The sequence below is a fragment of the Spathaspora passalidarum genome, assembly GCF_000223485.1.
Source record: "Spathaspora passalidarum NRRL Y-27907 unplaced genomic scaffold SPAPAscaffold_3, whole genome shotgun sequence".
NCBI classification, from domain to species: domain Eukaryota; kingdom Fungi; phylum Ascomycota; class Pichiomycetes; order Serinales; family Debaryomycetaceae; genus Spathaspora; species Spathaspora passalidarum.
Window position 1 is genome coordinate 1,471,389 of NW_006767427.1, and position 26,372 is coordinate 1,497,760.

The window sequence follows — 26,372 nt, forward strand, 5'->3', positions numbered from 1 at the left end:
GTTGCAGATCCGCGCACATGAAGAAAATTTCCCGACAGAGATAAAACAATTATAAATTGCACATTGTTTTCCCTGTTTATTGCAACCACTACGTACTACAAACACACACACACACACAATGGAACAACTCAAGAAAGACGTCTATTCCGAAGAAAACCCAGTCGCTAAACTCGAGACAAAGTATGCTCTCACAAAAGTGTCATCTACTGGTAACACCACCACTCTCATGGGCAACTACCCACTTGAATCATTTAGAGAGAATGCCAGAGGAACATATGGTGGTGAATTAATAGCCCAAGGAATAAACGCCGCTTGGGAAACTGTGCCCCATGATAACTTCCATCCACATTCACTCCACTGTTACTTCGTTAAACCAGGATCTACTCAATCACCAATACGGTGGGAAGTGGTACACATTAGCGATTCCCGTAATTTCGCTAACCGGATGTTGATGGGATACCAGTCGCACACCAACAAGCTTATATTCACCTTGCAATGCTCATTTGCCAAGGATAATGATCAAGCTAAACGTGATTTGGAGTATAAGGAAAGTAAAGCTGCGGGAGAACCAGTCAAGTCTATCCCATTCACATTCAAGAAGAGCCCCAATGAACGGTTTTTCCAAATGAAGGAGAAGTTACATGATATGGAAGATATGATATATTTTGAACATACTAATGAAAACCTTGCTCATGCGGTACCGAAGGAATTTTTCCGTCCTAGTAAACATATTGATTTGAATAGTGTCGGGAATAAAGAATTTGGGTTGTTTGTTAAAGTGCTTGACAATTACAAGTTGGGTAAAGATTACGCCCATCAATCACATTTGGGACTCGCATTTGCTTCCGACTCGTTATGGTTGGCTACTATAATTAAAGCTATTGGTTTGCCACTCACTGCAGACGAGGCAGATTTCTTTAGAGTCAGTCTTGACCATTCTTTATATTTCCATGATTTCGATTTCGATTCTAGTGATTGGATTTTCTTGGACTATAGATTTGTCAATATGGGAAATAATCGTATCTTGACTGTGATTAACTTTTTCAGTATTGACGGCAAACCCATTGCTACCGCGGTGCAAGAAGCATACGGGTTCTTACCAGAGAGAATGATCAATGCTTCCAAGGAATTACATGATAAGTTTATTAGGGCAGAACAGAGTTCAAGGTTGGATGCAAAGTTATAGTATATCAATAGAATATTTAATTTGTTACAGACTCCCGTCTCCCCTGTAGTTGTAAGGTATTGCGGCGATGTTATTAACACACCACTGTTGTGATGAGAACTTAAGGGGATAATATAGTTACACACACAACATATTATGATATGACTTTTGCTTTTACACGAGGGATGGAAAGTTGCCTATAAATAGCTCCCGGTTTATTCACCTTTCTCTAAACTTTTATATTAGATAATCATCATCAATTATACATTAAAATGTTTCATAATATTGTCCCAAAGGAAATTATATTGCAACAGGCATTACCCCACAGAAAAATATTTTTTGTCTTATCACCGCCGTGGAAATTCTCGATCAATAATTCCTCGGTTAAGACCACAGCAAATGTATTTAGACCGGTCCATTTCATAATTCCTAGCACACGTTTTCTTTCTGAACAACTCACACTCATCATGATTCAAGATTTCGTAACCGATGGTCCATTTCCCCAAAACACACCTGTAGATGTTCAGCAAGTGTATGGAGTTACTGAAATTGGACCAAATAGATATCGTGGGATTTACCCACTTCAAAAACCAATAGGTGCTGCTCGTGGTGCATATGGTGGTAATGTAGCTGCCCAAGCAGTTGTTGTCGCGATCAAATCTTCTCCCCAGGGGTTCCGCCCTCACGCTCTTCACTCCTTCTTTATCAAGGCTGTGAATGACGAAGATGTGGTGGAATGGGAAGTCGAACATGTTTCCAATGGAAGAAATTTCGTTAACCGGTCAATCAAAGCCCTTCAAAATGGCCAGATTGTGTATACCGCCACAGTTTCACTCACCAAGAACAACTCACACAAGGATGCATGGAAAAAATACGAGCAAACCAGGAAGGAATCAGATAGACCATTTGAATGGGGCACACCACAACATGACTGGTTTCAAAAACACAAGCTTGAAAACATCCCCGAGGGAGCTGCTAATTCCCGTTTATTATTCTGTCACAAGATTTTCCCTGAACTTGTTTCTCTTGATTTGACCAAATCTGAAGAACAAGTTCCGGTTGCCGAAAGGAAACTTTCATATTATATAAAATGGGGGATTGAAAATAAAGATGGGTACAATCAGCCATTGACTAATATTGATCCTGATTACCAATATGTTGGATTAACTTCACTTTCAGATTCGATTTTCTTGACTAGATTATTAAGATTGTTGAGAATTGAAGATGCCGATCATACTAATCTTATCCATTACTTCTCAGTAAGTTTAGACCATAGTATTTACTTCCATGATGATGATTTTGATGTCACCAAATGGATGGGATTTAGTTTTAGAGCTGCCAAATGTACTCACAATAGAGTGTTGATTGAAGGGGAGATGTTTAACGATAAAGGTAAACATGTGGCTACTATTGTCCAAGAAGGGTTGGTTCAATTTAACGGTAGAGAACAAGGAGCTAAGTTATAATTTAGAATAGATATTTAATTCACGCATTTTGTTATTGTCAGAAAATTTACCGTAAAACCATCATACTCCTCCTCCCCTAAAAGCTAAATCATAAGCATGTTCGTAGTTAGTTGTCAATCTAACCATTTGTCATATGCATCGTAGTACATAACTACAAAGTCCTTGCCTAGTGACAACAGACGATTGTCCTAAATGTCAAACGGATATTGGTTGCAATTATCCATACAACAATAAAAAAATAAACGATCGCTCATGTGCCACATTTTACCTCGGTCCAGTTCCAAATTCCATCTCCAGTATTTAAAATCAAGTTGAATTCCGCAACTCGTTACAATCATATAACCTACACCAACTACATGGAACAAGCAACTGCATCTGACGATATCGTCCCCGTAGACATTCCTTCTGAGCTTGGTGTTGATGAGATAGGACCCAACAGATACATCGGCAAAAAGCCGCTCCGTAAACCAGATGCTAGGAATCGTGGTGTTTATGGTGGATCACTTTGTGCCCAAGCTATACTCGTAGCTATGAAATCGTCACCACCGGGATTTCGCCCACATTCGCTCCATTCATACTTTGTGAAATCAGTTGACGAAGATACTCCGGTTGTTTGGGAAGTACAGGAGATCAGCAATGGTCGCAATTTCGTTAATCGGATGATTAGTGCTATTCAATATGACAAATTGGTTTATACCGCAAATATCTCACTTACATTAAAGAATTCGAAGCTGGGTTCCAAAGAAGAGGAATTTTCTTTCCAAACTCCCCGTGATGAAAACTTTGAAAAATTTAAGTCAGACAACTTACACATTTACGAAGCAAACCCAAATCTATACATTTACTTAAAGACATTCCCAACCAAGAAAAACCTAGCATACGATCCCGAACGAAAACTCTCATACGTGCTCAGATTGGGAATTGAAAATGAGCAAGGGTTGCATCAACCAATAGCTCCATTAAGTCGTGAATCGCAGTACATGGGCCTTGCGGCACTTACCGATTGGATCTGGCTTATAAATGTCATGAAGCATATTGGGATCGATAGTAACGAAGTACCAAGACATACTGTTTCACTAGATCATTGCATATATTTCCATGATGACGATTTCGATGTTACTAACTGGATAGGGTATACTTTAGGGTTGACGAGAATCAGTCATGATCGGGCATTGGTTCGAGGTGAAGTTTATAGTGACAAAGGTTTACACATTGCAAGTATTACGCAAGAAAGATTGTTTTTGGTTGGTGGGAGAAAAGCAAGACCTAAGTTGTAGATGTTATTTATTAAATAGTTTATACGAAATAGAAAGTTATGATAGTTCAATGTTGCACTTGATTGCAAAATCAGCGACGGATTTAAAATCTCACCAATTACCCCACACTATTTTTTTTTTTTGCTCTCCCTCGGGAACCATATAAATATATCTTCAAGTGGCCCTAAAACTTTATCTAAACATACAACAACATACAAACATGGACAACTTTAACTACCAACGTGGGCAAACTATAGATGTACATAAAGAGTTTGGCGTCACTTATGTGGCCAAAGATAGATATCGTGGTGTCAAGCCATTGGTCAAACCAGCACCCAATGCTAGAGGTGTGTTTGGCGGGAACTTAGCCGGTCAAGCTATATTGGTGGCAATCAAGTCGTCACCTAAAGGATTTAAACCTCATTCTCTCCATTCCTTTTTTGTAAGGGCTGCCAGCGATAGGCTTGTTGTTGATTGGGAAGTTGAAGAAGTTAGCAATGGTAAGAATTTTGTTAATCGTTCAGTCAGAGGATTCCAACAAGGAGTCATGGTTTATATTGCCAATATTTCTTTGACAAAGAGGAACTCCCATAAAGAAGCCAAACAGAAATATGATGACTATTACGCCAAAATTGAGCAGAAAGCCAAGGAAAGTGATGCTGATGAAGACGAAGAAGACGACGATGACGTGGACGAGGAACCTGCGCCACCTAAACCATTTGTATTCCAAACTCCGTATCATGATTGGCTTAAAAAGTATCATGTTGAAGAATTACCAGTATCCAACCACGAAGCAAATTTGTTAATCTATCACAAGATTTTACCTGAATTTACCAGTTTGAACTTAACACCAGAGGAAGAACAAGTTAGCGTGACTGATAGAAGGCTCAGTTTCTTGATCAAATGGGGGATAGATAATGAACAAGGGTTTAATCAACCTTTAATTAATGTTGATGCACAGTTTCAGTTTGTCGGATTAGCCAATCTTTCCGATTCAATGTATTTGGATACATTACTTCGAGTTCTCAGAATTAAAGACTTAGACTTGACGAAACATCATGAATACTTTTCAGTAAGTTTAGACCATTCAATTTACTTTCATGATGACGATTTTGACGTTACTACTTGGATGGGATTTTCGTACAAAGTCGTAAGATTTGCTCATAACCGAGTAGTGATTGAAGGGGAAATGTATAATGATCGTGGAATTCACATTGCTACCATCGTCCAAGAAGGGTTAGTAATGTTCAATGGTGCTGAAAAGGGAGCTAAATTGTAGTAATATGTTCCGATATAGTAAAGTTTGCAGTATATAAACCCTCCCCCCTTCAATTTACTAGTAGTACTTTTACTCAACATTTGGTTGCGCAGCTTTTTGTAGAAATTTAATTCGAACTTGCAACACACTTTTTGTAAGCTTTCTACATACAACAAACGGGTTGTCTTACGGATCAATCATGACACAGGAATCTCTAAACCTTAATCAGTTCAATGAATCAATACTAAACAATTTGTTGACACAATTGTCCAAGATCTATTCATCCAACAACTTACTCATCCTAGACCCAATACTATCGCCACTACTTAACAATCTTACACCATTCAATCGGTTAAAAGAAGCAGGCAAGTTCCAAAACATCGTATGGTTAAACAATGAAATCACGTCAATACAGCACCAAGTGTTTTCTAAATACACTTCATTAATAATTATCATTCCTGGCACTCTGGAAAACCTTGAATTGCTTCATAAATTCATTCCCAACATTCTTAACCACGTTCATGGATTGAAGATGAACCTTATAGTTAAAGACTTATCGAGACTGTTGTTGTATCAAATTAATAACTTGTTTGATGGTATTCTTAAGTTTGACTCAATCTTACAAGATGACACCAAGTTTGATAAGCCTATCACTATAACCACCGGTATAAAGGTGTTTAACTGGTTGACCGGTCCTATACACACTGATGGAATATTAATCACGGAAATCAACGAATACTCCGGCATAGACAACTATTTCAAGAGTCCCTTGTTTCAAGTTAACCAATTGACTAAATCCTTAATCCAATTGTTGTTTCATAACAAGTCTATTGGGAAATTGTTGAAATTGAAGAATATCTACGGTAAAGGAAACCATCTGGACTTATTGATCAAAGAATTGACCAATGTTAAGATTCCCGAATATCTCAGTGAAAATTTGTCCAAGTTAGAAGTTGAGTTTTATGAAAGTCAATTACATTCAAATACCAATTTAATAGTTTTAGAACGAAATCTCGATTTCATGCCTTTGCTTTTCAACCAATTGAACTATCATGGTATAATTGACGATTTGTTTGATATTAGGTTTGACACTATTGAAAATTTAGAAGAAGACGTGTCAAAGACCTTGGTGGGAGATGAATTGTATCAGCAAGATTTAAAGGATTTGAACTTTTCCAGCATTGGTGCCAGGTTAAACAAATTAGCCAAGTTCATTCAGCAACAGTATAAACTGTCCAATGCCACCGACGACAATTTAAAAGATATGAAGCAACTTGTTTCAAATTTGGGAAACCTTACATTACAACAAGATCTTATTAAGAAACATACAATTATTGGGGAAAGTGTACTTGACAAGATGAATAATGAGTATCAGGAATTTCTTGAATTTCAAAATGATTTATTTGAAATGGATTACAAGCTACAATTGCTGAAATTGAAGTACTTTTTCAATTGTAATTTCCCTATAAACTTCATTTGGAGTGGGTTACTTCTTGTTGGGTACATCAACGATGGGATATCTTCCAAGGATCTTGATTGGATTTCCCAGGAATTGCAAGATAATTATGGATTGGGTGCAATCATTTCATTAGAGCAATTGATCAAGTACAAACTTATTCGAATAAACCATGACTCTTCATCGGATTTCCTTAGTAATTTAGGGTTAACTCAGAAGAAACAGACTCCAGTACATTCCCATAGCGAAGAAGACTATCAAGTAGGTATAACTGGGGGACAAGATATTTTCAAGAGCAACTACACCTTGATTAACAAATTTTGGAATTTGCATCCTTTGGAAGAAGAAGATGCGCCAGAAACGAACCAAGATCTGACCAACTTGTTAGAAATGTATTCCAACCCTTCATTCACATTACCAGGAAACACCGTCCCATTAACCTATAGAATAGTAGAATCACTTTATTTTCGGGACTTTTTAAAGTACAAGCCCATAAACAACATCAAGAAACGCCCCAATTGGGACAATCTTGGATTGGGAACAATGTTCAGTGGTAAAACCATAGACGTTAATATCGACGACCATCTGGACGATAAGAACAACCCCCAAAAGGGGAACTTGGTAGCCAATCCAGAATACATAATCATTGCCATCATTGGGGGGATAACTAGAAGTGAAATAACCTGTTTCAAGTACTTACAAGAACGACTTACAAGATCGGACAAAAACAAGAAAATTATTGTCATGTCCAACGGAATTGTCAACAACAGCAAACTCTTCAAGTTTATCAATGAGTAGAATCTTCATAAATTGGAATGTATATTAAATATATATTTATATTTTTTTCTCATAATGAATCAACGAATCAATCGTTCTGGGGATGATGCATGTGGTTCTTCTAGATAGATTCTTCTGCTTCCTTTTGTTGTTTCAACTTGGCATAGTAAGCTTCTCTCTTTTTAACAACAGGGACATGTTCCAATTGCCAGTAGAGGGTAGCCAATCCAAAACCACAAGCAAACCCAATAGTGATATCGGTCAAAATCTTTCTCTTTAAAGTACCGGTGATAGGAGCGATAGCCATTGTATGTGTAATATGTATATGTTTATCTATTAGAATAAATATAACACGGAGTTTGAAAATCAGTTGGTTTTTTTATTTGTCTGTCTGTCTGGCTGTGTTTGATAGTACGATGCAGAAAAAAAAAGATTCTAAACCAATGAGATTTTATTGGATTATATAATTGGACAAAGCGCACGACCCACCCAAATGTATGGGCCAAAGTTTTTTTTTTCCTTTCCCTGCTTCCTGTTAGGTTTAAAACATTTCAAAAGCCTGTACTAGTAACTGATTTATTCATATATACCTACACACACAATTGACAATGTTGACCAGATTAGGATTAAGAGGATTACCATCCACCGCCAGAACCACCGCTAGAAGAAACTTCCAATCTTCTGCCAGAGCCATGAACGAAATTTACGGTACTCCAGCTGAAGGTCCATACTCCAATATTCCATTCAAGGTTGTTGGTAGAAAGGTTATCCCATTCTCCGTTTTCTTCTTCGGTATCATGGGTACTTTCTTTGCCTTCCCATTCATCACCACCTGGTGGCACTTGAAGAAGTCTGGTTCTTTAGCCAAGTCTGACTAGATAGGAAGTTTTGTTTACACTACTTTAATTTTCAGTTCAACTTTATGATTTCCTTGCATCAAATACAGAAAGATTTACCACCACTACCAGACGGAATATTGATATATTCATATAGTGTATAATCCCAAACCCAATATATATTCAAGTTTATGATTATTTTTGTTTATTGTTGATGCTTCTACTGCTCCTACTACTGCTACTGATGCTACTACTACCTCTCTATTAGATATCAAATCTAACCTTTTTAACCACCCGATTAAAATCTCCTCCAATTGACCTCTTTTTCAAACTAGATTTTCTCTCGACTGTTATTTCATGTTGTAATGGGGGACGTGGGGGTGGTGTAGCCATCGACTCAATCGGCGCAGACGCCAATACCGATTTATGCTGTTTGTAATCGTTAAAGCTGAGTTTTTTAGGTGATTCCTCCACCGACGAACCTATGGTTAGAGATCTTGGTGGAGGGGTCGGTGGTCGTATCCTTGTGAAAAGTGGATTATCGTGCGCATTTTCTTCTTCTTGTTCTTCTTGGTCTTCGTCGTCGTCGTCATTATCATTACTGTTACTACCCAAAAGGAAACTTGATCCTAAACTCGAGCTTAATAATGTCGACAGCGGTTCCAGATCATTCAGGGAAAGTTCATTAAAGTCTATCGATCCGAAATTAAAACCTAAACTGTTCCCTTCCGATTTATTTCCATTGTCTCTTTCATTTTGCTTTTCATCTCTTTTATTCTGTCCCAGTTTATTCTCTTGACGATACACTGGAGTTTTACCCCATCTATTAATTAAAGATACAAATTTAGGATCTTTGTGAATATCGCGGGTTATATTTGAGAAATAATCAATGTCAGGTTGATAATCAATCACAACTTTATTATCTTCCAAATATTGAAAGATCTTTTGCTTTGCCTTCAATTTCTCCTCTTTGAGTTTTTCTTTACTTATTAACTCCTTTATTTTAACGTCAAATTTCTTCAAGAACTGATCTTGCTGATATGAATGTTCATCCAATTCTTTCCTTACCGACTTCAAATCTGTTTGATATTTCGCAACATGATCCTCAAACTTATTATTTTGAACCGTGAATGCACCCAATGACTTAGTATCGTCATTGCTACCTTGAACATCAAAGTAGACTGAATCCATTGTTTCGTTTATAATCAGCACAAGTAAATTCCTTCGTATTTCGATTTCATGCACGAATTTGAAATCTTCATCTTTCTTATCTAAATATTGTTTATTCTCGTCAATCTTCTTATCCAATGCCTTGTCCAAAGTAATAACGTAATGCAATAAACTTCTGCCTTCTCTAAGCAACATATCTGGAGTTAACTTCGATGTGGGAATACCATCACTGATAGTTGTTTGATTGATAATGCTCGATCCACCACCTTGGATAGTCGTAGCCTGGATTATAAACTTTTCAATTTTAGCCAATACTGCTGCGGGAAATATCTCGCCTCCACCACTATTCTTCCCCAGCATCCATGTTCTAAACAAGTTAATCAAACTTTGTCGCGTCGGAGTATCCGTAACCAAACTATATGTCTCCACAAAAGTTTTAAATAGATTCTGACTGAAAATAATGTTATATGGATTACCAATATTCTTCACTATTGAATCCATCAAGTAAAATGCAAATAGTTTCTGTTTAGGAACACACCTCTTAATTCGATCTTCGATCATTTTTGTAATCTCCATGGAATTATCGATATGTTCTTCAGCCAATGAGGTTAGTTCAGTGATCACTGCCCTAGAATTGATCGTTAGGGAATTTAGGAGACTCTTGTAGTATTCGGCATCGAATTCATCCCCAGCCATTTTTGTTTGTGTTTGTTCGTTTGTTTGTTTTGTATGCGTGTATGCTTTGTATTAAGAATAGACGTGCTAATTGTACAGGTGTAGAAATGATGTGAAATTAGACATATACAGATCCGATCCAGCCTTTCTCTGGTATTGGTATATCTTGATATATGTATAATCTCCCTCTCTTTCCTTGTTCACTTTAATATGATTTCCTCAAATGTGAAATCCTGGTGATGATAATACAGAGTTAGAAGAAAGAAAAAAAAGGGTGGAGTTTGAAATAAGTAAATGTAAACGCCTTGGGTGTATTTGTACGTTGATTGCTCTGATGATTACAATCAACTATATTCAACTTACTCCTTATTCCAACAGTTTGAGCTGAAGCAAAATGAAAACGGCAATGATTTGAATCCAAACATTTTTCTTTTTCGTGTGTAATTTTGTCAACTCAAACCTGTAAATCATCACTAATAACCTGTAAACTTCAAAACGGTTCCTAATTTCTAAAGTATGGTGAAGCATCGTTTTGCAAGCTTGGATTCAAAGTTGAAGCTGGCTGTTTGTGAATGTTCTCAGTAGAATACTTTTTTGGTTGAATGCAACATAGAACCAACCACTTGATTTTCATTGGAATCTAAACTTGCTACCAATGCACTACTACCGATTCTCATATTTGCAGTAATTGGAGAAGCCAATTAATTTGTTAACTATCTTGAGGTTTTTGCCAAAATGGTTCTTTCGTTTACCTTAATTGTTTAGAAAATTACTTCTAGAATCTCCACTACCACTTCTACTTGTGTTGGATATGTAACTAAACCTGAACTTTGAACTGGCACGTTGATTATTTTAATTGGTTCTGCAAAAGAACGCAGTTGTTCTGGGGGGGGGGGGGGGATTCCTTGTGGTATAGGAGAACTAGCAGCAAGCAGAACACTATAGCTAATGTTATTGAACCATTCTTGGACTTGTTCTTTTTTTTTGTGGATGCTCCACTATTTCAAATAAACTGCAGTACAGAAATTTGACACAGGTAACCAATCCTTTTACCTGCTATGGACTAGGAACAAAGTGCTGCATTAATCGGACTTGGGGGCATTCATCCATTGGTACAATAGAAACATTTCGGGTTTGGAATATGAAAAAAATCACTGTATTGCCAAACAAGTTTAGTTTTAAGGTTAGAAATATATACGAGAATAAGGTTTAGGGTGGAACATGCATTGTATTTGATGTTTACACGTTAAACGTGCAACAAAATGTCAAATAGAGCTTCTTCAAGTCTGTTATACTTATCTCTTTCTCTTTCTCTCATTTTCGAAACACATGCCACAGAAAATATAAGGTAATTCCAAGTTCATTTGTTGATATTGTCTGTTGATTATTGAGCTTGGAACAAAATATATAAATTGGTTGTAAAAAAAAAATGCACAACCCAATAATTGTAAACTCCCCTTTTGAACCACGGTAATATGGTAGGCAAACAACAGAAATGTACGTGTGTTAGGTGACATATCATGAGAGACTCCAATGGTAAATGTTTACCAAATAATTAGACGTGCTCAAGAAATGTCTGACGTATATTGGAAGATCAACACCTTCATAGAGATAACTGTCTTAGTTGAGCCGGAGAAGGTTTAACGGAAACTTTCTGACTACTTCAGATTTATTTTTGGGATACAGTTCTATCGTTTATAGTTCTAATCTTGAATGTCAAAGGATATCAGGAGCTTGCCTTTTCCTAATGTCGAACAATGGTTATTAGTGAATGTGAGGATAAGTTGAGCATGTAATCTTTTGCATATAAAATCGGTACTCTTGGAACTTGGATAAACTATACCATGTTTACACCTACTTGCTATTAGTTACGGGTGCCATCTGTTCTGAATTTAGCTTTCAATTTATAAATCAATCATTTTCGGATTCAGGTCCGATTCCGGCATTTTACACCGGTGTATCTTGTGTTGACTCACAGTGGGAAAAAAAAAAAGATTACTAACCGCGCTAATTAATAAGAGGTTAAAAAACTACCAATGAAATTTTTCATCTCCGATCTCTTTTCAATAAGATCCCCTTTTCCTCAGATCAGAAATATCCAATTCGCCACTATGATTAGAGCAGCACGTTCATTCTCAAGCACCACCAAGACTCTTGCTAAGATTAAAGTCACCAACCCAATCGTTGAACTTGATGGGGATGAAATGACCAGAATTATCTGGCACCGTATCCGTGAACAATTAGTTACTCCATACTTAGATGTTAACTTGAAATACTACGATTTAGGTATTCAATCTCGTGATGCCACCAATGATCAAATTACCATTGATGCTGCTAATGCTATTAAGGAATATGGTGTTGGTGTTAAATGTGCTACCATTACCCCTGACGAAGCCAGAGTTGAAGAATTCGGATTAAAGAAAATGTGGCTCTCTCCTAACGGTACCATTCGTAACATTTTGGGAGGTACTGTTTTCAGAGAAAGTATCATCATTCCAAGAGTTCCTAGATTAATCCCTGGATGGAAGGAACCTATTGTCATTGGAAGACACGCTCATGGTGATCAATATAAGGCTACTGATTTGGTTATCACTGAACCAGGAAAGTTGGAATTAACCTTCACTCCAGCCAACGGTGGAGCTCCAGAAACCAGAACTGTTTACGATTATAAGGGTACTGGTGTCGGTTTAGCTATGTACAATACCGATGAATCTATTCGAGGTTTTGCCCATTCCTCATTCAAGATGGCTTTGACCAAGGGATTGCCATTGTACATGTCTACCAAGAATACCATCTTGAAGAAATACGATGGTAGATTCAAGGATATTTTCCAAGAAATTTACGAATCTGACTATGCTAAGGAATTCGAAGCCAAGGGTTTATGGTATGAACATAGATTAATCGACGATATGGTTGCCCAAATGATCAAATCCAAGGGTGGATTTGTCATGGCATTAAAGAATTACGACGGTGATGTTCAATCTGATATTGTTGCCCAAGGTTTTGGATCTCTCGGGTTAATGACCTCCGTATTGATGACCCCTGATGGAAAGGCCTTCGAATCCGAAGCTGCTCACGGTACTGTCACTAGACATTATAGACAACATCAACAAGGTAAAGAAACTTCTACCAACTCAATTGCTTCTATCTTTGCTTGGTCCAGAGGTATTGCTCAAAGAGGTAGATTAGATAACACTCCAGATGTGGTTGATTTCGCCAACACTCTTGAAAAGGCTACTATTGACACTGTTCAAGAAGACGGTATCATGACCAAGGATTTAGCTTTAGCTACTGGTAGAACCGATAGAGCTTCCTATGTTACAACCACTGAATTCTTGGATGCTGTTGCTGATAAATTAAAGACAAAGGTTGTTGTATAGACTGTTTATACTTTCTAGATATACATAAATAAATACTTTCTGTAATTGGGATTTTTAAATTAGACCATCCGAAATTCAAGCCACTTCTTGTTGTGATTTAGTTTCCAGTTCGAGATACTCCCAAAGATACATCAATGAATAATATGAGACCAAGCTAATACCACATATCTTAAGGAAGGGTTTCGAAAACTGTCTATAGAAGACAGACTAGGTTTGTTAGATTGCTGGTTTTCAAATTTGATCAGTTGACAAAATATACGTACATGAGGACTAATTGGCTTCTGACCAGTCGAGTTAAACCTCATCTGGAGAGCAATATTGTTCATCCTCCTCAACCTTATTCCTGTCATTATGGTGTTCAAGTTGAATATGTATTTACTAGCGCATATTTTCGAATAATTTCGAATAGAAAAATGACAAAAAAAGGTGGGAGAGCGAGCACTGGCCTCGTCCCCCCTTCCAGCTTGTTAATTTTTGCGCAGCCAGATTCTTAAACGTTTTACAGCCAAACAAAAGACAAAAAAATAATAGGGATTACATTTGACAATTGCTTACAAAGAGCTTACATGGTTGTTGGGATGGTTAGCAAAGCTTTTAGGGTCTACTTGGAAGGTGGTTACTTTGATAAGATGAATTTTTTATTTGTAGAGGCGCGGGAACCGACTTCCTACTGAAAGATAACAGGGCTGATGTTTCATCAAGTAATTGTAGCATACGTAAGCCATTATTCAATGTGGCAACATCAGGAGATGAGGTAAGCTATGTTGTAATGATGAGGTAATCAAAGGCTGGACATCATAATAGGAGAGGGGGAGAAAGCGCAAACAAAATTTTTTGCGCAGTTATGTTATTAGAAATCAACGGTTCGAGGTTACTTAATTCTAGAACGTCCAAACAATGGATATGACGGGAGATGATCTATAGGAGACGAGATTTGAAATACAACCGTGGAACAATATTTCTACAATATTTCTTTTTCACTATTGTGGTATCGATTTACGTAATAGAGCTGAAATTGAATATGTAATATGTCATATTGTATTCATGCTTGTTTTGAAGTTACTCAAGGGTAATCAGCCACATATGTTTATTGTTGCGTAATTTTAAACAATTGCTATAATTAGATAATTACGTATAGAACAGAAGATAAAACAGTCCAAGCCACTTACATAATTCAATTTATAATCAAGGGTTGGAGAAATGACGTTGTGATTATGTATAGAACCAGTTTATTTGAAAAAAATAAATCAAAGTTTAAAAAAAGAAACTTGCACTCCGAGACTACCCTTCTGGAAATCACTCCGGAAGTGAGCCACTTTGGCTCAATCATCTCTTTGTTATTGGCTAAGATGACAAAGACGCGGCATTTTGACCGTCGTACCTGCTTATTCTACTTACCCCTCCCGTATTTGCTTCCTTTTTTTTGATTGTTAAGAATAACAGCAAGTGCTCAAGGAAACTAGCAACCGACAAGTATAATCGAACGCCAAGACAACATGGTTATCAATCTATGAGTAACTTTGCGTTTTACTAACTGTCCAAATGAAAAGTTTAAAATAAAGTAATTACAAACGAACAAGTAGAATGTATTTACGTTTAAACTTTGGAATCGAGCTAAGGTAACATGAAATTTTGAGTTGAAGTTTTCAAAAATATCTCTCAAAAATAATTAAAATAGATTTTTCATTTACGTAACGGAGGGGTGGGGGCAGAAGAGGAGAATAATGAGGGGATATTTTTCAACTCGGTTCAATATCAAGTCTTAGAACCTTCCATTTGACTAGACTTAGCCAATGGAAGGGTCTAATATTAATAATAACAATAAGTCAAAAGCTCTGCTTAAGTAATCAATAAAGCATTGTTTTTGTTGACATTACTGCCCCTTATCTAATTGTTCCATTGTCTTGCAGCTCCAAAATTTGTCATCACCTTCCAATGGTTAGAGATAGAGAGATTATTGCGACAATTGAATTGTATTACTCTTGTATACTTTTTATTAAATTATGTAAACGTATTTGAAAAAAATACAATCAAAATTTACCACAAAAGAAAAGTATAAATTTAAGTCAAATTATCCTCAACATTTCTTGTTTTTAGAATCAGTTTTACATCAGGTTTGGTTGTTAGCGCTTCCCGTATTAATACCATCTAGTTGAAAACATTTAGTACGCCCCATTTTCGAAACAATAGAGTCGATCTTTGTGCCGCTTGGAAAAAAAAAAGGTTCCAGACGCAGAGAATAAAAGAACAAAGAGAAAAATAATAAGCCAGAAACTATAAATTACATCATTGTCAGATAGTTACTGGTACGCCTACATCAAGCTTAATCATAGCCTTGTATATAAATAGGCCGAATAACCCGAAAATTTTAGAACATCCATTTATCGGTTCATATTACATATTGCTTGAATTTGCAGATCAGTCTTTCGATTTCGATTCAAAGAATTAAATTTTCGGACTGTCATAAATTTCCGAATTTTCCAGATTTTTGCAATCAAGTGTGACGCAAAGAAAGTTCATAACCAAAGTCACAAGTTTATCAACAGTTGCTTACCCACTAATAAATTCCATTTAACTCCCGACTTTGAACCAATCAAATCAAACTCAGTTAACCCAAGTCATCAGATTGCTCGTATACCTTTTCCCTGTTACTAGTTATCACTTGTCCCTTATCAAAGTTTAGGTATTTCAGGGGGTGAAAAAAAAGGTCATCATATTTCCAGTATTTTTTTTGATTGTTTAATTGATCGTACCAGTTCTTTTTTTTTTTTTGAAGGATCAATATTTTATATAAAGAAAAAGATCCTCGATCGAAGACGTTCATTGTTTCCCATTATTCTGTTTTCCCCTTTGGTATTCCCCCCTTTGTTCAAGCTTTGATTTGTTGAAAATTTAATATTTCATAGTAGTTGTTCCAAGGCGTAAGAGAAGAAAAATAAAAAAAAACAGATCACACTTTGCTCACTTCGTTTCAGTTGCATCGAAACTTTTAACGTACATTACATCGACATATCCCCTCAGTGTTGGGTTTGATTTAAAGGGGCCAAGATTCAACTCGTCCTCATTTGCAATTCACACCGTTACGTTGCTATAATTTTGAGAATCTCAAGTATTTAACTACTTTTTGAGAGCTCACACTTTTTATCTCACCACGATAAGATTACCCCCAAATTTCGTTCCCCTCCAGCGCTCCGAGAATAGCAGCAACAAAAATATTTGAATTTTTAATCACTGCCACCACCACCACCACCACTACGAGAAGAAAATATTTTTCCCGCTACTGCCTACACCCCCCTCCTCTTCCGTGCCATTGTTTTGTTACTTCAATTTAGTGTGACATTTCCATCCACAATCTATTGGCTTATAATACCACTGCCTTTGCGCTCGATTTTGATTTTCCAAAGTTTCACTGCCCCTTGGAAAATCATTCGCACCTAAATTTCACGCCTTGCTCATCTCGGACTGAAGTCTACTTTCAGCCCTGGTCACTCCCCCCCCCCCGTCCCCATCTCGCGCACCAGAAAAATAAAATTACGACTAAACCTTAAATTTAATCATGATTCCGTCAACTGATTATTACAATTACCACCACCAAAGAAGACCTTCTTTACCCTTGCCATTGCCTTCAGCTACCATCGCATTAGGTTCACCATTTAATATTCACCATCCTGCTGCAATTCCTAATCAACAGACACATTTGTTATCTCCTTTACCACCAATTAGCAATTCTTCCAGTGCTGTGGCTGCTGCAAGTTCGTTTCAATTACCTCGATTTAAATTGGCCTACCACACCCAGGATCCAATTACCCCTCCCACTAAGCCAATAACATATCCAATAACTCCCCCATCTCCGCAACGCAACAGTTCGGTTGGTGTAAGCTCGTTTGTGTTGGCCCCCATCAATTCGCACTATCTTAGTCCTAGCCAAGCTGCACCCAGAAGTTCCGCTCTCGTTTCTGTTCATTCGTTGTTCAACCACCAAAAGAGCACTGGTTCTTCTCCAAAATCTAAGCATTCGTATTACCAATCCGTGTTCAAGTATCTGAAGAAGGACAAGTCCGGCGGTGCCATGATTTCTAGATTTCCTACAACCAACATCGTCAAGAAACAAAAGCACAAGCCTCATAAAGTTAATAAACCTAAACCTAAACTGAAACAGTCATCTTCAATTCCCCTGAATACTATTAATTACCCAATCACTAAAGTTGATATTAATGACCACCTCAATTCAATATATGCTTCTATTGAAATCAAAAAGTATTCTACCGCAGCTATAGATCCATTTAGACCATATCTCACTGTATACGAGTATTCGGTTAATGATAATTGGATCATTTGGGATTATGAAACAGGGTTTGTTCATCTTACTGGTATATGGAAAGCAAGTTTAAACGCGTCTACCCACCAAAAGGCAGACATTGTGAAATTATTAGAATCAACTCCAAAACAGTACCAACCATACATAAAGAGAATCAGAGGTGGATTTCTAAAAATCCAAGGAACATGGTTGCCATACAAGTTGTGCCGCATCTTGGCCAGACGGTTCTGTTATTTTATTCGCTTTGAATTGATTCCACTTTTTGGAAAAGATTTCCCAGATTATTGTTTGAAGCCAGGAGAAAGAGGGTTTGGTGAATTGAAATTAGATGAGATCACTGATGAGCAAGTATTGGACTTGCCCAAGCAAAATCCATTGCCAGTCAATATAGTCAATCACATATCCACACCAATCAAAACAACCGAGATTCTTGACCACCAATTCCTTCCAAGACCTCGCCCTCTTCCACTCCCAATGGAAACCCCCGATTCATCTCCTAAACAGCACTTTAGTCCCAATAGTGATGCCAGTAATTCTTCATCCACCATTGCATCCATCTTTTCGAATACCCACCGCACTAGTTCCAGCTCACCAAATATGTCATATACCGATATGCTAGATATAGTCAATGCGTCTAAATGCCTTCAATCAATAGCACAGGCCCAGCCTTATCGTGGTATGTGTGACGTGAAATCTGATGACAGCAGCTCTGACGAAGAAACACCAAATTATACAATTAAGCCAATAGCGACCCCCAACCTTGATATTACTAATGCCGGGATTGCTTCGCTGTTATTAGTTGCTGCTGGTGTATTACCAAACGGGAAGCGAGATCTGATGGTGAGTTCGCTAAGGACAGATATCAGGAAAAGTCCAACAGTGTTCCGAAGAGGAAGCATGAAGATTAATGATTTGCTATCATGATTTGCTATAGAGGTATTTAAGGCTATATATTGGAATGGGCTGGTGTTTTAATATTAGGCTCTCTTTTCGAGTTTGTATTTTTTCTGTTTAATGTTATAATTATTAATTGCAACTGAATTTTGTAGACTACAAGTAGGGTGTTATCTTAAGAATAGCTGTGTTGTGATCTGGTTGCTAATTTGTACTATTTATTGGTAGCGCGTACTCGCTTTCTTTTTTTTGTTTTTTTTGTTTGGATATTTTTGACAACCAAATTTAAACAATTGAACGTTGGTGCCACATTAGCCACGTAATACAACAATACAATTGGCGCGTTGAAATGGACTACATAGACTTTACAACGTTTAATAAGTCATCAGACACAACCAATGATGGTAGCAATGATATAATTCCACTTCCACCACAACCAGCGCTTTCACTTTCACTCCCAATTCCTGCCAACATTGAGAATCTCAGCAAACGATTTTCCAACCTTAATAACTTAACCCGAATTCTCAAAGGAGATTCTCAAGCATCCGGAACTAGAGAAGGGGATGAAGCAAATAATGAAAATGCTTTGGCAGAGAAGTATGCCAAGATGTCACTTTCTATTCTTGAATCAAAGGATGATCCAACTGCCATGGAAGGGAGTAGCAGTGGTGTCAGCACTACGAGTGAACAACACACAAACTTAAATGTCAGATTAGCCCGTGTATTGAATGAATCATTAAGTGATGCCAGTATCAGAGAGATTTTCACCTATTTGCAGGAGAAAGTTATTGGTGAGAATGACCTGGAATTGATAGAACCTGGATTGATTGGTAGTATGAATAGAAAGAAATTGAGAGGAAAAGTGGAGAGTGAGTTGATCCGTAATCTGAGTTATGTTTTAAAAGAGTATGCCCCTTTAGTAAGACAGTTGAAAGCAATAGAAACTCGATTGAACCAGTTGAATGAATTAAATAGAACCACTAATGAAAAAATTGTCAAGAATTACGAGTTCTCTACCGAGTTTAATTCAAAGGTGTCTGAACTCAATCAAGAGAAACAATTAGTGGGTTTACAAAAAAATTTACTTATTGTGTTTAAAGAAAAGTTTACTTTGAATGAGTATGAAGAGTTTGTATTGAGTCAAGGTGAATTGAACGAGGAATTCTTTGTAACACTTAAAAAGGCAGAGCTGATTAATGAAAATTGTTCTATCTTATTAGCGATTGACAATCCTCAATTGGGAGTTAAAATAATGACAAAAATCAACCATATTATTAACAAGTCAAGGGAACGTATAGTAAGTTACACCAATAAGACACTAAACAACTTATATTCTTTGAATTTAAAGTCTCGTTTGATCACTTTACATAAATGTTTCCAATATTTGAAACGACAGATGAACTATTTTGATGAAATTATAAACACTTTCAGTGAGTCCCGTTCCAAACTATTGATTGAAGAGTTTTACAACCAAATCCAAGGTGATTTAGACCAGCAACAGCAACAACAGAGGCAGCAACAGCAGCAGCAACTGGAAGTAAATTCCCAAAAGCAAAGGTCCATTTCAAATGCAGATCTGAGTCGTCCTATTTTTATAAATGCCCATGATCCAGTTCGATTTGTGGGAGACTTACTTGCGTATGTTCATTCAGTTGCAGTCAATGAATCGGAAACCATCAAGAATATATTTACATTTGAGGAAGAGCATGAAGAGCACGTAAGACAAGAATTTGAATCTATAATAGCTGAAATTACCGATCGGATTCTCAAGTCATTGTCAAGACCGATTAAGACCAGAATCGAATCACTCATATCCAGTGAAACTAAACTTTCAACAATTTACCAAATATTCAACCTTGTGGAATTGTATTCGTTTATGTTTTCGAAGCAATTAGGCAATACGGGTAATTTCTTGGATACAATTCAAGAATTAGTGACCATGTCCCGGGAGCGAATCATGATTATTATTACTAATCGTTTGGCAACGGTCCGTACTAGTAATGTTGCTCGATTGGAGTTGAACCTTGATTTACAGCCCCCTGAATGGATCATTGATTTCTATTCTGATATCTTGCCAATCATCGATCAAATTACCACACCAACAATCATGAATTTTTCCGAGGAAGACAATATCAAGTTTATGAAGTCAATTATTAATGAGCCCATTGAAATTTTCAATCTTCATTTATCCACTAACCATTTGTTCCATGACCAGAAAGAGGATTTATTAATCATAAGACTTAATTTTCTTGATTTAATCCTAGGTAAAATCATGCCCATTAGTTTATTATCAGAAAAAGTATTGGAAGTGAATGATATGATCCATGAATTAACTATAGAACTAAAACAATACGAATTGGAAGAATTGTTAAAACAATGCAATTTATACAACTATTATAACATCACTAATATGATATGTCCCTTGGAACAAAACAACGATGAAATGTTCGATGTTGTCGTATACGAACCAATAAAAGAAAACCAGTTATATACTTCTGAAGAAATGGCCAAAGTAAACGATTTAGTTCAACTGGTTGTACCAAATGCATTAATAGAAATCCAGCTGAACTTGATGAAATTGAATTCGCCAATTACAGTGGAAGAAGTAATAAATACTTCATTCACAGAATTTGTTCACTTCTATAAAAGGTTCAATGACATTAATAATGAATTTTTACAATACTCATTCACATGGACAGAATATGAACTAAACACTTTATTGGGACTTGACAAATAAGGTCTATATAACGTTAGTATGATCAGGGATATTTCCTCTTCCATAACCATCTTTAGAATAGTAGTCCATAGGATAATATACTTCATTCATCATAACGTCTTTGTTCAACATCACCATTGTCTCATAAGGAGTCAATAAAGGTTTATTAAACGCATAGCCCCAGTCAATAGACAATCGAGGACAGGCCACTTGAACAAAGAAATCAACATCATTGAACATGGCCAATTTCTGAGGGAATATCTCACTAAGGACAATCTTCACCGCTTGAATATTCTGGCGGCTTAATTCCACTTCCAATTTATCTAAAATTTGTGGGTTCCCTTGTCTTCCTAAAGCACCGAGGATCAATCCAACCTTTTTACCATTCTTAGCCGAGTTTATTGCGTCTTGACGTACGGTGATCATTTGCTTTTGGTCATAATATTCTCGGGTAAATTTACGGGAATATGGGTCATACCTATAAGCTGGAATTTCCGGATTATGAATCATGGAACTTTCCAAATGGAATCGACCATCACCGATATATATCATTGCTTTTATGTGCTCCTTATCCAATCTTGCTGAAGTGCATCCTAACACTTCCCCTTTACTTAATGGCCTTGTTTGTGGTGGTATCAAATAAAGTGGTTTCTCGAGATCATTTTCAAGAACTTGTTTCACACTGTGAATGGTGGGATTGAATTGAATAGTACCAAACACTGCCAACTGGGTTCCTCTTTCAAAATTAAGCTTGAGCGTATTGATCAAATGTGTTTCATCAATATTAATGGTCACGAATACGTAAAGCACCTTAATGGCAGTTATATCAATAGGAACAAGACAGGAATGGGCATAATGAACAATAAAATCACAATCGAGTGAACGGGCGGTATAGTCGTCGATACAGCAGGCTCCATAACTAACATCTCCCATGACTATTACCTCCACCTGACAAAATTGTTCGAGAATATCGCTAATGATAAGGGAGTATATGAGTAATCCCTCAGGCATCTGAAGGGCAACTCTGGACGCATTTGCCTTGCGAATGTTCCATACTGTCTTGTGGATTTCGAAGTTGTAATTTGAAGGAAGAAGTTTAATGGCCGAGTTAAGATCTTTGTCCTCGAGAATATCTGATGGAATGGCATTATGAACTCGACCAATGTGACGATTGGGATTTGCTTTCCTTACTAATGGAGACTCCGTTGCTTCCGAGGAAGACGTTGAGTCCACAGGTTTACGACCAATAAATCTCCGCCTTGGTCTGGTTGATTTGATAGTGTCTTCGTTGGACATTATATATATATTATTATTCTCAATATTAAACAAGTATCTAGAATGGGCTAGGTACTTGTATACAAGTTCGGAATAGTGTTCATAATTTCCTAAGAAAATTTTGTTACAACCCACCGCACATCGTGCGGCACACACATGTTTCCTAATTGGGAATAGTTAACGGTTATGAATCATCAAGCGAGCGCAACCGTAAAAGTTCTTTAGCTCATCGCTAATTTCTTCTTCATCTCAATTGTTAAAACTACACGATTCCAGCTACAATTGCTTTAAAATATTCCATAATATACAGGAAATGATTACCCCCTTTTTCGAAGTTACTCAAGATGATGAGTTCATTTATATAAACGTCAAGATATCACATATCCGATTCTCGGCTACTCAAATAGAAATGATAGTAGATAATGAGCTATTCATCTTTTCCCTCCCTCCATACTATTTACGTATTCGTTTACCTTTCCCCTGCGTCGATGACGAAAGGTCGAAGGCAGAATATGATTCAAAAGAAGAAGTGGTTAGAATACGAATTCCCAAGGAAGAACGAGGAAGAGTGTTTCCAGATTTAGACTTGACTTCAAAGTTGCTTGCACGGTTGAATGAAAATACTAGTCTGAAAGCTGAAGTTTCGGGTCCATTAATTGAGGAATTGGATATTGACAATACTATGGATGGTAAACCCAGGGACGTGGTTCAAGAAGGTGAAGCTTTCGATTGGGAAATCAAGCAGGAAATTCCTAACAACCAGGAACTATCTGGAGTCAAATATGGATTTAATAATCAGTATGATAAATTGGTCGGCATTTCTGTAACTAATGGGAATGATATCAATGAAGTTGGAGATCCTGAAACTACCACCGCATCAGATAGAGTCATTGAAAGGTTAATTAAGGAGAATATAAAGTTTGATGCAGAGATTTATGCAGCTGATTATATTATGGAAAAGTATCCGACTGCTGATGATGACAAGCTGTTCCAAGATTTGCTCGAGTGGAAGAATCCTCTTATTAGACAATTCTTAAAATGGTACAAAACACAAGGTTCAATTCCTGAATCTGAACGAACCAATGTAATGGATGTCGAGTTTACCAAAGACGAGCAAGAGAAAATGCAAAACTTGCCTCGAAGATCTTATCTTATTGACGCCTCATATAACCAAGAGATTCTTATCTTGGTAATTTGTTTGTTGTTTGCTTATCATTTTGAATTGCGTGAAACAGAAGGTGATCACAACATAGAAAGTGCATGGACGATAGGTAAGTTGGTCCCTCAATTTGCTTTCCTTGATTCAAAACTAGTTCTGAATCCAGATAACTCCGACAATGTCCTTCGGGCTGCAGTAATTACATGCATAAGGCGTGCACTTGCATACCCTTTCCATCGAAGTTTCAAGCTAGTGATGAAAGTGTGGGAAGATGTATATTATAACTTAAGAGGTGGTAAGCGTTTAATTTTGAAGGCATTATTAGATTTGAAGGAGTTGTTTAGATTCCACGATGTTTATTACGTTTATGATAAAATCTGGTTAGAAGATTTGGTGGCTTACTTGATTAGTGACAACATTAGTGAGTCTGTGATCCGTAAATTGGCATACGATTTAAAGAAAGAATATTGTAAGGTGTCAAAGACAGACATAACTTTTGAGAAGATGGGGCTTGATAAGCAGGATGGTGAAGACATTGAAGAAGATGCAGAAATTATTGCTTTGAATCTACAGGAAATTGAATTAATTGCCGAGGAGCTGTATCAAGTCTATAGACAACAGACTAATTCTTAATTGCATAACTCAATGCTCGTCCCACCAAACCTCTTAATCTGGAAGGATTAGTCCTTGCAAATGCTATTAATGTGGCAAAACTTAAGCTGAAAGCCACAATCTCTATCTTGATATTGAAATCATTGACAGTTGGGTCCACAAATGTACCTAGAGCCTTGGGAATAACAAACATTGACAATTCTTTCCGTCTATGATGACTTTCAACTAATATAGATAAACCACTCAAAAGGTTGGACAACTTAATAGCAGCTAAGTCCCAAAACCTTTGTGATTGAATAGGAGGATGATAGTTGCGGATGAAACAAAATGTCCACCATCGTATTAGGGATGCTGTCCCCAAAAACATTGAGGATCTGATTGAATTCCATACTAGTCGTTTAATGCTTCCTCGAAATCGACGGATAAATACGTAAGCGAATAAATTTAAGAATGTATATATTCGAAAGGCAAACTTAAATTCGTACTTAAATTGAACGAGGGAGTTCATTAAACAGCTATCTGTTCTAAACTGATGGAAAATGGTACATGGTAGCTTTGGCTGTTTGGAAATATCCCCTAGTTCAATATCACGTTTGTATTTCACACACAATTTCATAAAATGCTCATTTGTAGAATCAACTTGTTGCTTTCCAGTTGAATAGTCAATCTTGTCCTGTTGTATATATCTCAATCCTTCTGTGATGTCTTCATCCAAATTAGATGCTTTAGATATCCACTGTCGATATTCTGGAGTTAATTTCCAAGGTTTAAATACCCAGGTGTCCATAACAATATAGTTTGCAATGATGAAAAGCCATACGTCTCCATGTTCGGCTATAGGCTTCCAAATGTTGAATCTTTTGCTCAGGTGCGTGCCTGTTACCACCAAAGTTTCTATCATTCTTGTTAGCAAAATCAAAGTCCAATCTAAAGTATAATACCTGTCATGTTTCAACTTTTCTTTTTGAAATCTAGGGAAGTTTAACATTGCTGATAGAAAACCAGCCATGAAAATACCAGCGAATCCAACTTCGGAATCATCTTGTTCCACAAAATTCAGTATAAATTGTTTGCAAAGTGGTGCAAATGTGTTCAAAGTTGCAATTAACCTAGCAACAAAAACTGGGAAATGAGTAGCATCAAAGGGCGCTATTAAAATCCTGGTAACTTCTTTTGGTATCTCTCGGAATTCGAAATGAGTGACGAGATAGAATATACGATTTGTTAGTCGAGGCACAACATCAAAGAGATAGGCAAAAGCAAACGAAGCAAGGGTTGATCTCAGAAAGAAAATATTCTTTATGGATAACCTAATATATCTTATCACTATAGCTGTAATAGTACGTAATAACTTGCTAGTTAGGTTTGTAATTTGTATGATATCTTCATTAGGTAGATTAGCGGCGTTTCGATACAATGAGGTGGCTCCCTTGAGGGTTGAAATTTTCATGCTTGCTTAATGAAACGCAATCGAAATTGTTAACTCTTTCTGGATGGCATTGTTTAAAGTATAGCTCTTTGTTGTAACTGATCTTGTGACAATGTGACCGATCATGCCATAATACCCAAATAGGATTAGTACGACACTTCTTTTCCCCCACTTTCCTTTTTAGGAAATTATGTTGCAGCAAAATATTTAGGATGCAAGAAAAGGGGTCCAGATATTCTTTGCTATTCAAAATATAACCTTGTGATGCTTCTTAGGATAAATCCAAATTTGGAATATATGGATCTAAATAGTTTCTTGAGATAGAATCGTTGCATGTATTCCTAGAGTTGATCATTCAAAAACTGGTGCTTTTTGTGAACACCTAATGTCTTAACCAGTGATAGATTCTTAACATTAACATGTAAGAAATTCATTTAACTAAATATAAGGATGAGAAAAGGTACCTCCATGCAAAGTTACTCAAAATATCTATGTTTGGATATTGTGAGTTTTTCGTGTGATTCCAGTTT

The 26,372-nt window shown here is 36.8% G+C and overlaps 13 protein-coding genes across 13 annotated transcripts; 10 read left to right on the forward strand and 3 right to left on the reverse strand. All coding sequences in view use genetic code 12, as the record gives it.

Moving 5' to 3' along the window:
- Nucleotides 1-67: 67 nt before the first annotated feature.
- Nucleotides 68-1,443, forward strand: SPAPADRAFT_60696 (acyl-CoA thioesterase; the record flags this gene model as incomplete). Its single annotated transcript, XM_007374812.1, has 1 exon — nucleotides 68-1,443. The coding sequence occupies one exon, from the start codon at nucleotides 119-121 to the stop codon at nucleotides 1,184-1,186; it is 1,068 nt and encodes a 355-aa protein (XP_007374874.1).
- Nucleotides 1,444-1,539: 96 nt separating this feature from the next.
- On the forward strand, nucleotides 1,540-2,670 carry SPAPADRAFT_60698 (uncharacterized protein; the record flags this gene model as incomplete). Its single annotated transcript, XM_007374813.1, has 1 exon — nucleotides 1,540-2,670. One exon carries the CDS (start codon nucleotides 1,633-1,635, stop codon nucleotides 2,629-2,631), a length of 999 nt encoding a protein of 332 aa, XP_007374875.1.
- A 278-nt stretch (nucleotides 2,671-2,948) lies between these two features.
- SPAPADRAFT_60699 (uncharacterized protein) lies at nucleotides 2,949-3,955 on the forward strand (the record flags this gene model as incomplete). Its single annotated transcript, XM_007374814.1, has 1 exon — nucleotides 2,949-3,955. A coding segment is annotated over one exon (493 nt), but the record flags the coding sequence as incomplete, so codon positions are not given.
- Nucleotides 3,956-4,062: 107 nt separating this feature from the next.
- SPAPADRAFT_60700 (acyl-CoA thioesterase) lies at nucleotides 4,063-5,241 on the forward strand (the record flags this gene model as incomplete). Its single annotated transcript, XM_007374815.1, has 1 exon — nucleotides 4,063-5,241. One exon carries the CDS (start codon nucleotides 4,435-4,437, stop codon nucleotides 5,164-5,166), a length of 732 nt encoding a protein of 243 aa, XP_007374877.1.
- Nucleotides 5,242-5,344: 103 nt separating this feature from the next.
- VPS33 (tethering complex ATP-binding subunit) lies at nucleotides 5,345-7,399 on the forward strand (the record flags this gene model as incomplete). The annotated part of the gene is made up of 1 exon (XM_007374816.1): nucleotides 5,345-7,399. The coding sequence occupies one exon, from the start codon at nucleotides 5,345-5,347 to the stop codon at nucleotides 7,397-7,399; it is 2,055 nt and encodes a 684-aa protein (XP_007374878.1).
- Nucleotides 7,400-7,966: 567 nt separating this feature from the next.
- COX8 (cytochrome c oxidase subunit VIII) lies at nucleotides 7,967-8,408 on the forward strand (the record flags this gene model as incomplete). Its single annotated transcript, XM_007374817.1, has 1 exon — nucleotides 7,967-8,408. One exon carries the CDS (start codon nucleotides 7,987-7,989, stop codon nucleotides 8,254-8,256), a length of 270 nt encoding a protein of 89 aa, XP_007374879.1.
- Nucleotides 8,409-8,478: 70 nt separating this feature from the next.
- On the reverse strand, nucleotides 8,479-10,080 carry SPAPADRAFT_50253 (uncharacterized protein; the record flags this gene model as incomplete). The annotated part of the gene is made up of 1 exon (XM_007374818.1): nucleotides 8,479-10,080. The coding sequence occupies one exon, from the start codon at nucleotides 10,078-10,080 to the stop codon at nucleotides 8,479-8,481; it is 1,602 nt and encodes a 533-aa protein (XP_007374880.1).
- Nucleotides 10,081-12,127: 2,047 nt separating this feature from the next.
- On the forward strand, nucleotides 12,128-13,816 carry IDP1 (isocitrate dehydrogenase (NADP(+)); the record flags this gene model as incomplete). The annotated part of the gene is made up of 2 exons (XM_007374819.1): nucleotides 12,128-13,646; nucleotides 13,703-13,816. The coding sequence occupies one exon, from the start codon at nucleotides 12,171-12,173 to the stop codon at nucleotides 13,437-13,439; it is 1,269 nt and encodes a 422-aa protein (XP_007374881.1).
- Nucleotides 13,817-16,995: 3,179 nt separating this feature from the next.
- On the forward strand, nucleotides 16,996-18,793 carry SPAPADRAFT_66337 (uncharacterized protein; the record flags this gene model as incomplete). The annotated part of the gene is made up of 1 exon (XM_007374820.1): nucleotides 16,996-18,793. One exon carries the CDS (start codon nucleotides 16,996-16,998, stop codon nucleotides 18,679-18,681), a length of 1,686 nt encoding a protein of 561 aa, XP_007374882.1.
- Nucleotides 18,794-18,964: 171 nt separating this feature from the next.
- Nucleotides 18,965-23,024, forward strand: SPAPADRAFT_71221 (Golgi transport complex subunit; the record flags this gene model as incomplete). Its single annotated transcript, XM_007374821.1, has 2 exons — nucleotides 18,965-19,055; nucleotides 19,092-23,024. 2 exons carry the CDS (start codon nucleotides 19,001-19,003, stop codon nucleotides 21,386-21,388), a joined length of 2,352 nt encoding a protein of 783 aa, XP_007374883.1.
- On the reverse strand, nucleotides 20,149-22,843 carry SPAPADRAFT_60716 (2-(3-amino-3-carboxypropyl)histidine synthase; the record flags this gene model as incomplete). The annotated part of the gene is made up of 1 exon (XM_007374822.1): nucleotides 20,149-22,843. One exon carries the CDS (start codon nucleotides 22,661-22,663, stop codon nucleotides 21,392-21,394), a length of 1,272 nt encoding a protein of 423 aa, XP_007374884.1.
- SPAPADRAFT_55254 (Hsp90 cochaperone) lies at nucleotides 22,956-24,434 on the forward strand (the record flags this gene model as incomplete). Its single annotated transcript, XM_007374823.1, has 1 exon — nucleotides 22,956-24,434. One exon carries the CDS (start codon nucleotides 22,956-22,958, stop codon nucleotides 24,432-24,434), a length of 1,479 nt encoding a protein of 492 aa, XP_007374885.1.
- Nucleotides 24,424-25,863, reverse strand: SPAPADRAFT_137802 (uncharacterized protein; the record flags this gene model as incomplete). Its single annotated transcript, XM_007374824.1, has 1 exon — nucleotides 24,424-25,863. One exon carries the CDS (start codon nucleotides 25,861-25,863, stop codon nucleotides 24,424-24,426), a length of 1,440 nt encoding a protein of 479 aa, XP_007374886.1.
- Between the last annotated feature and the right edge of the window lie 509 nt (nucleotides 25,864-26,372).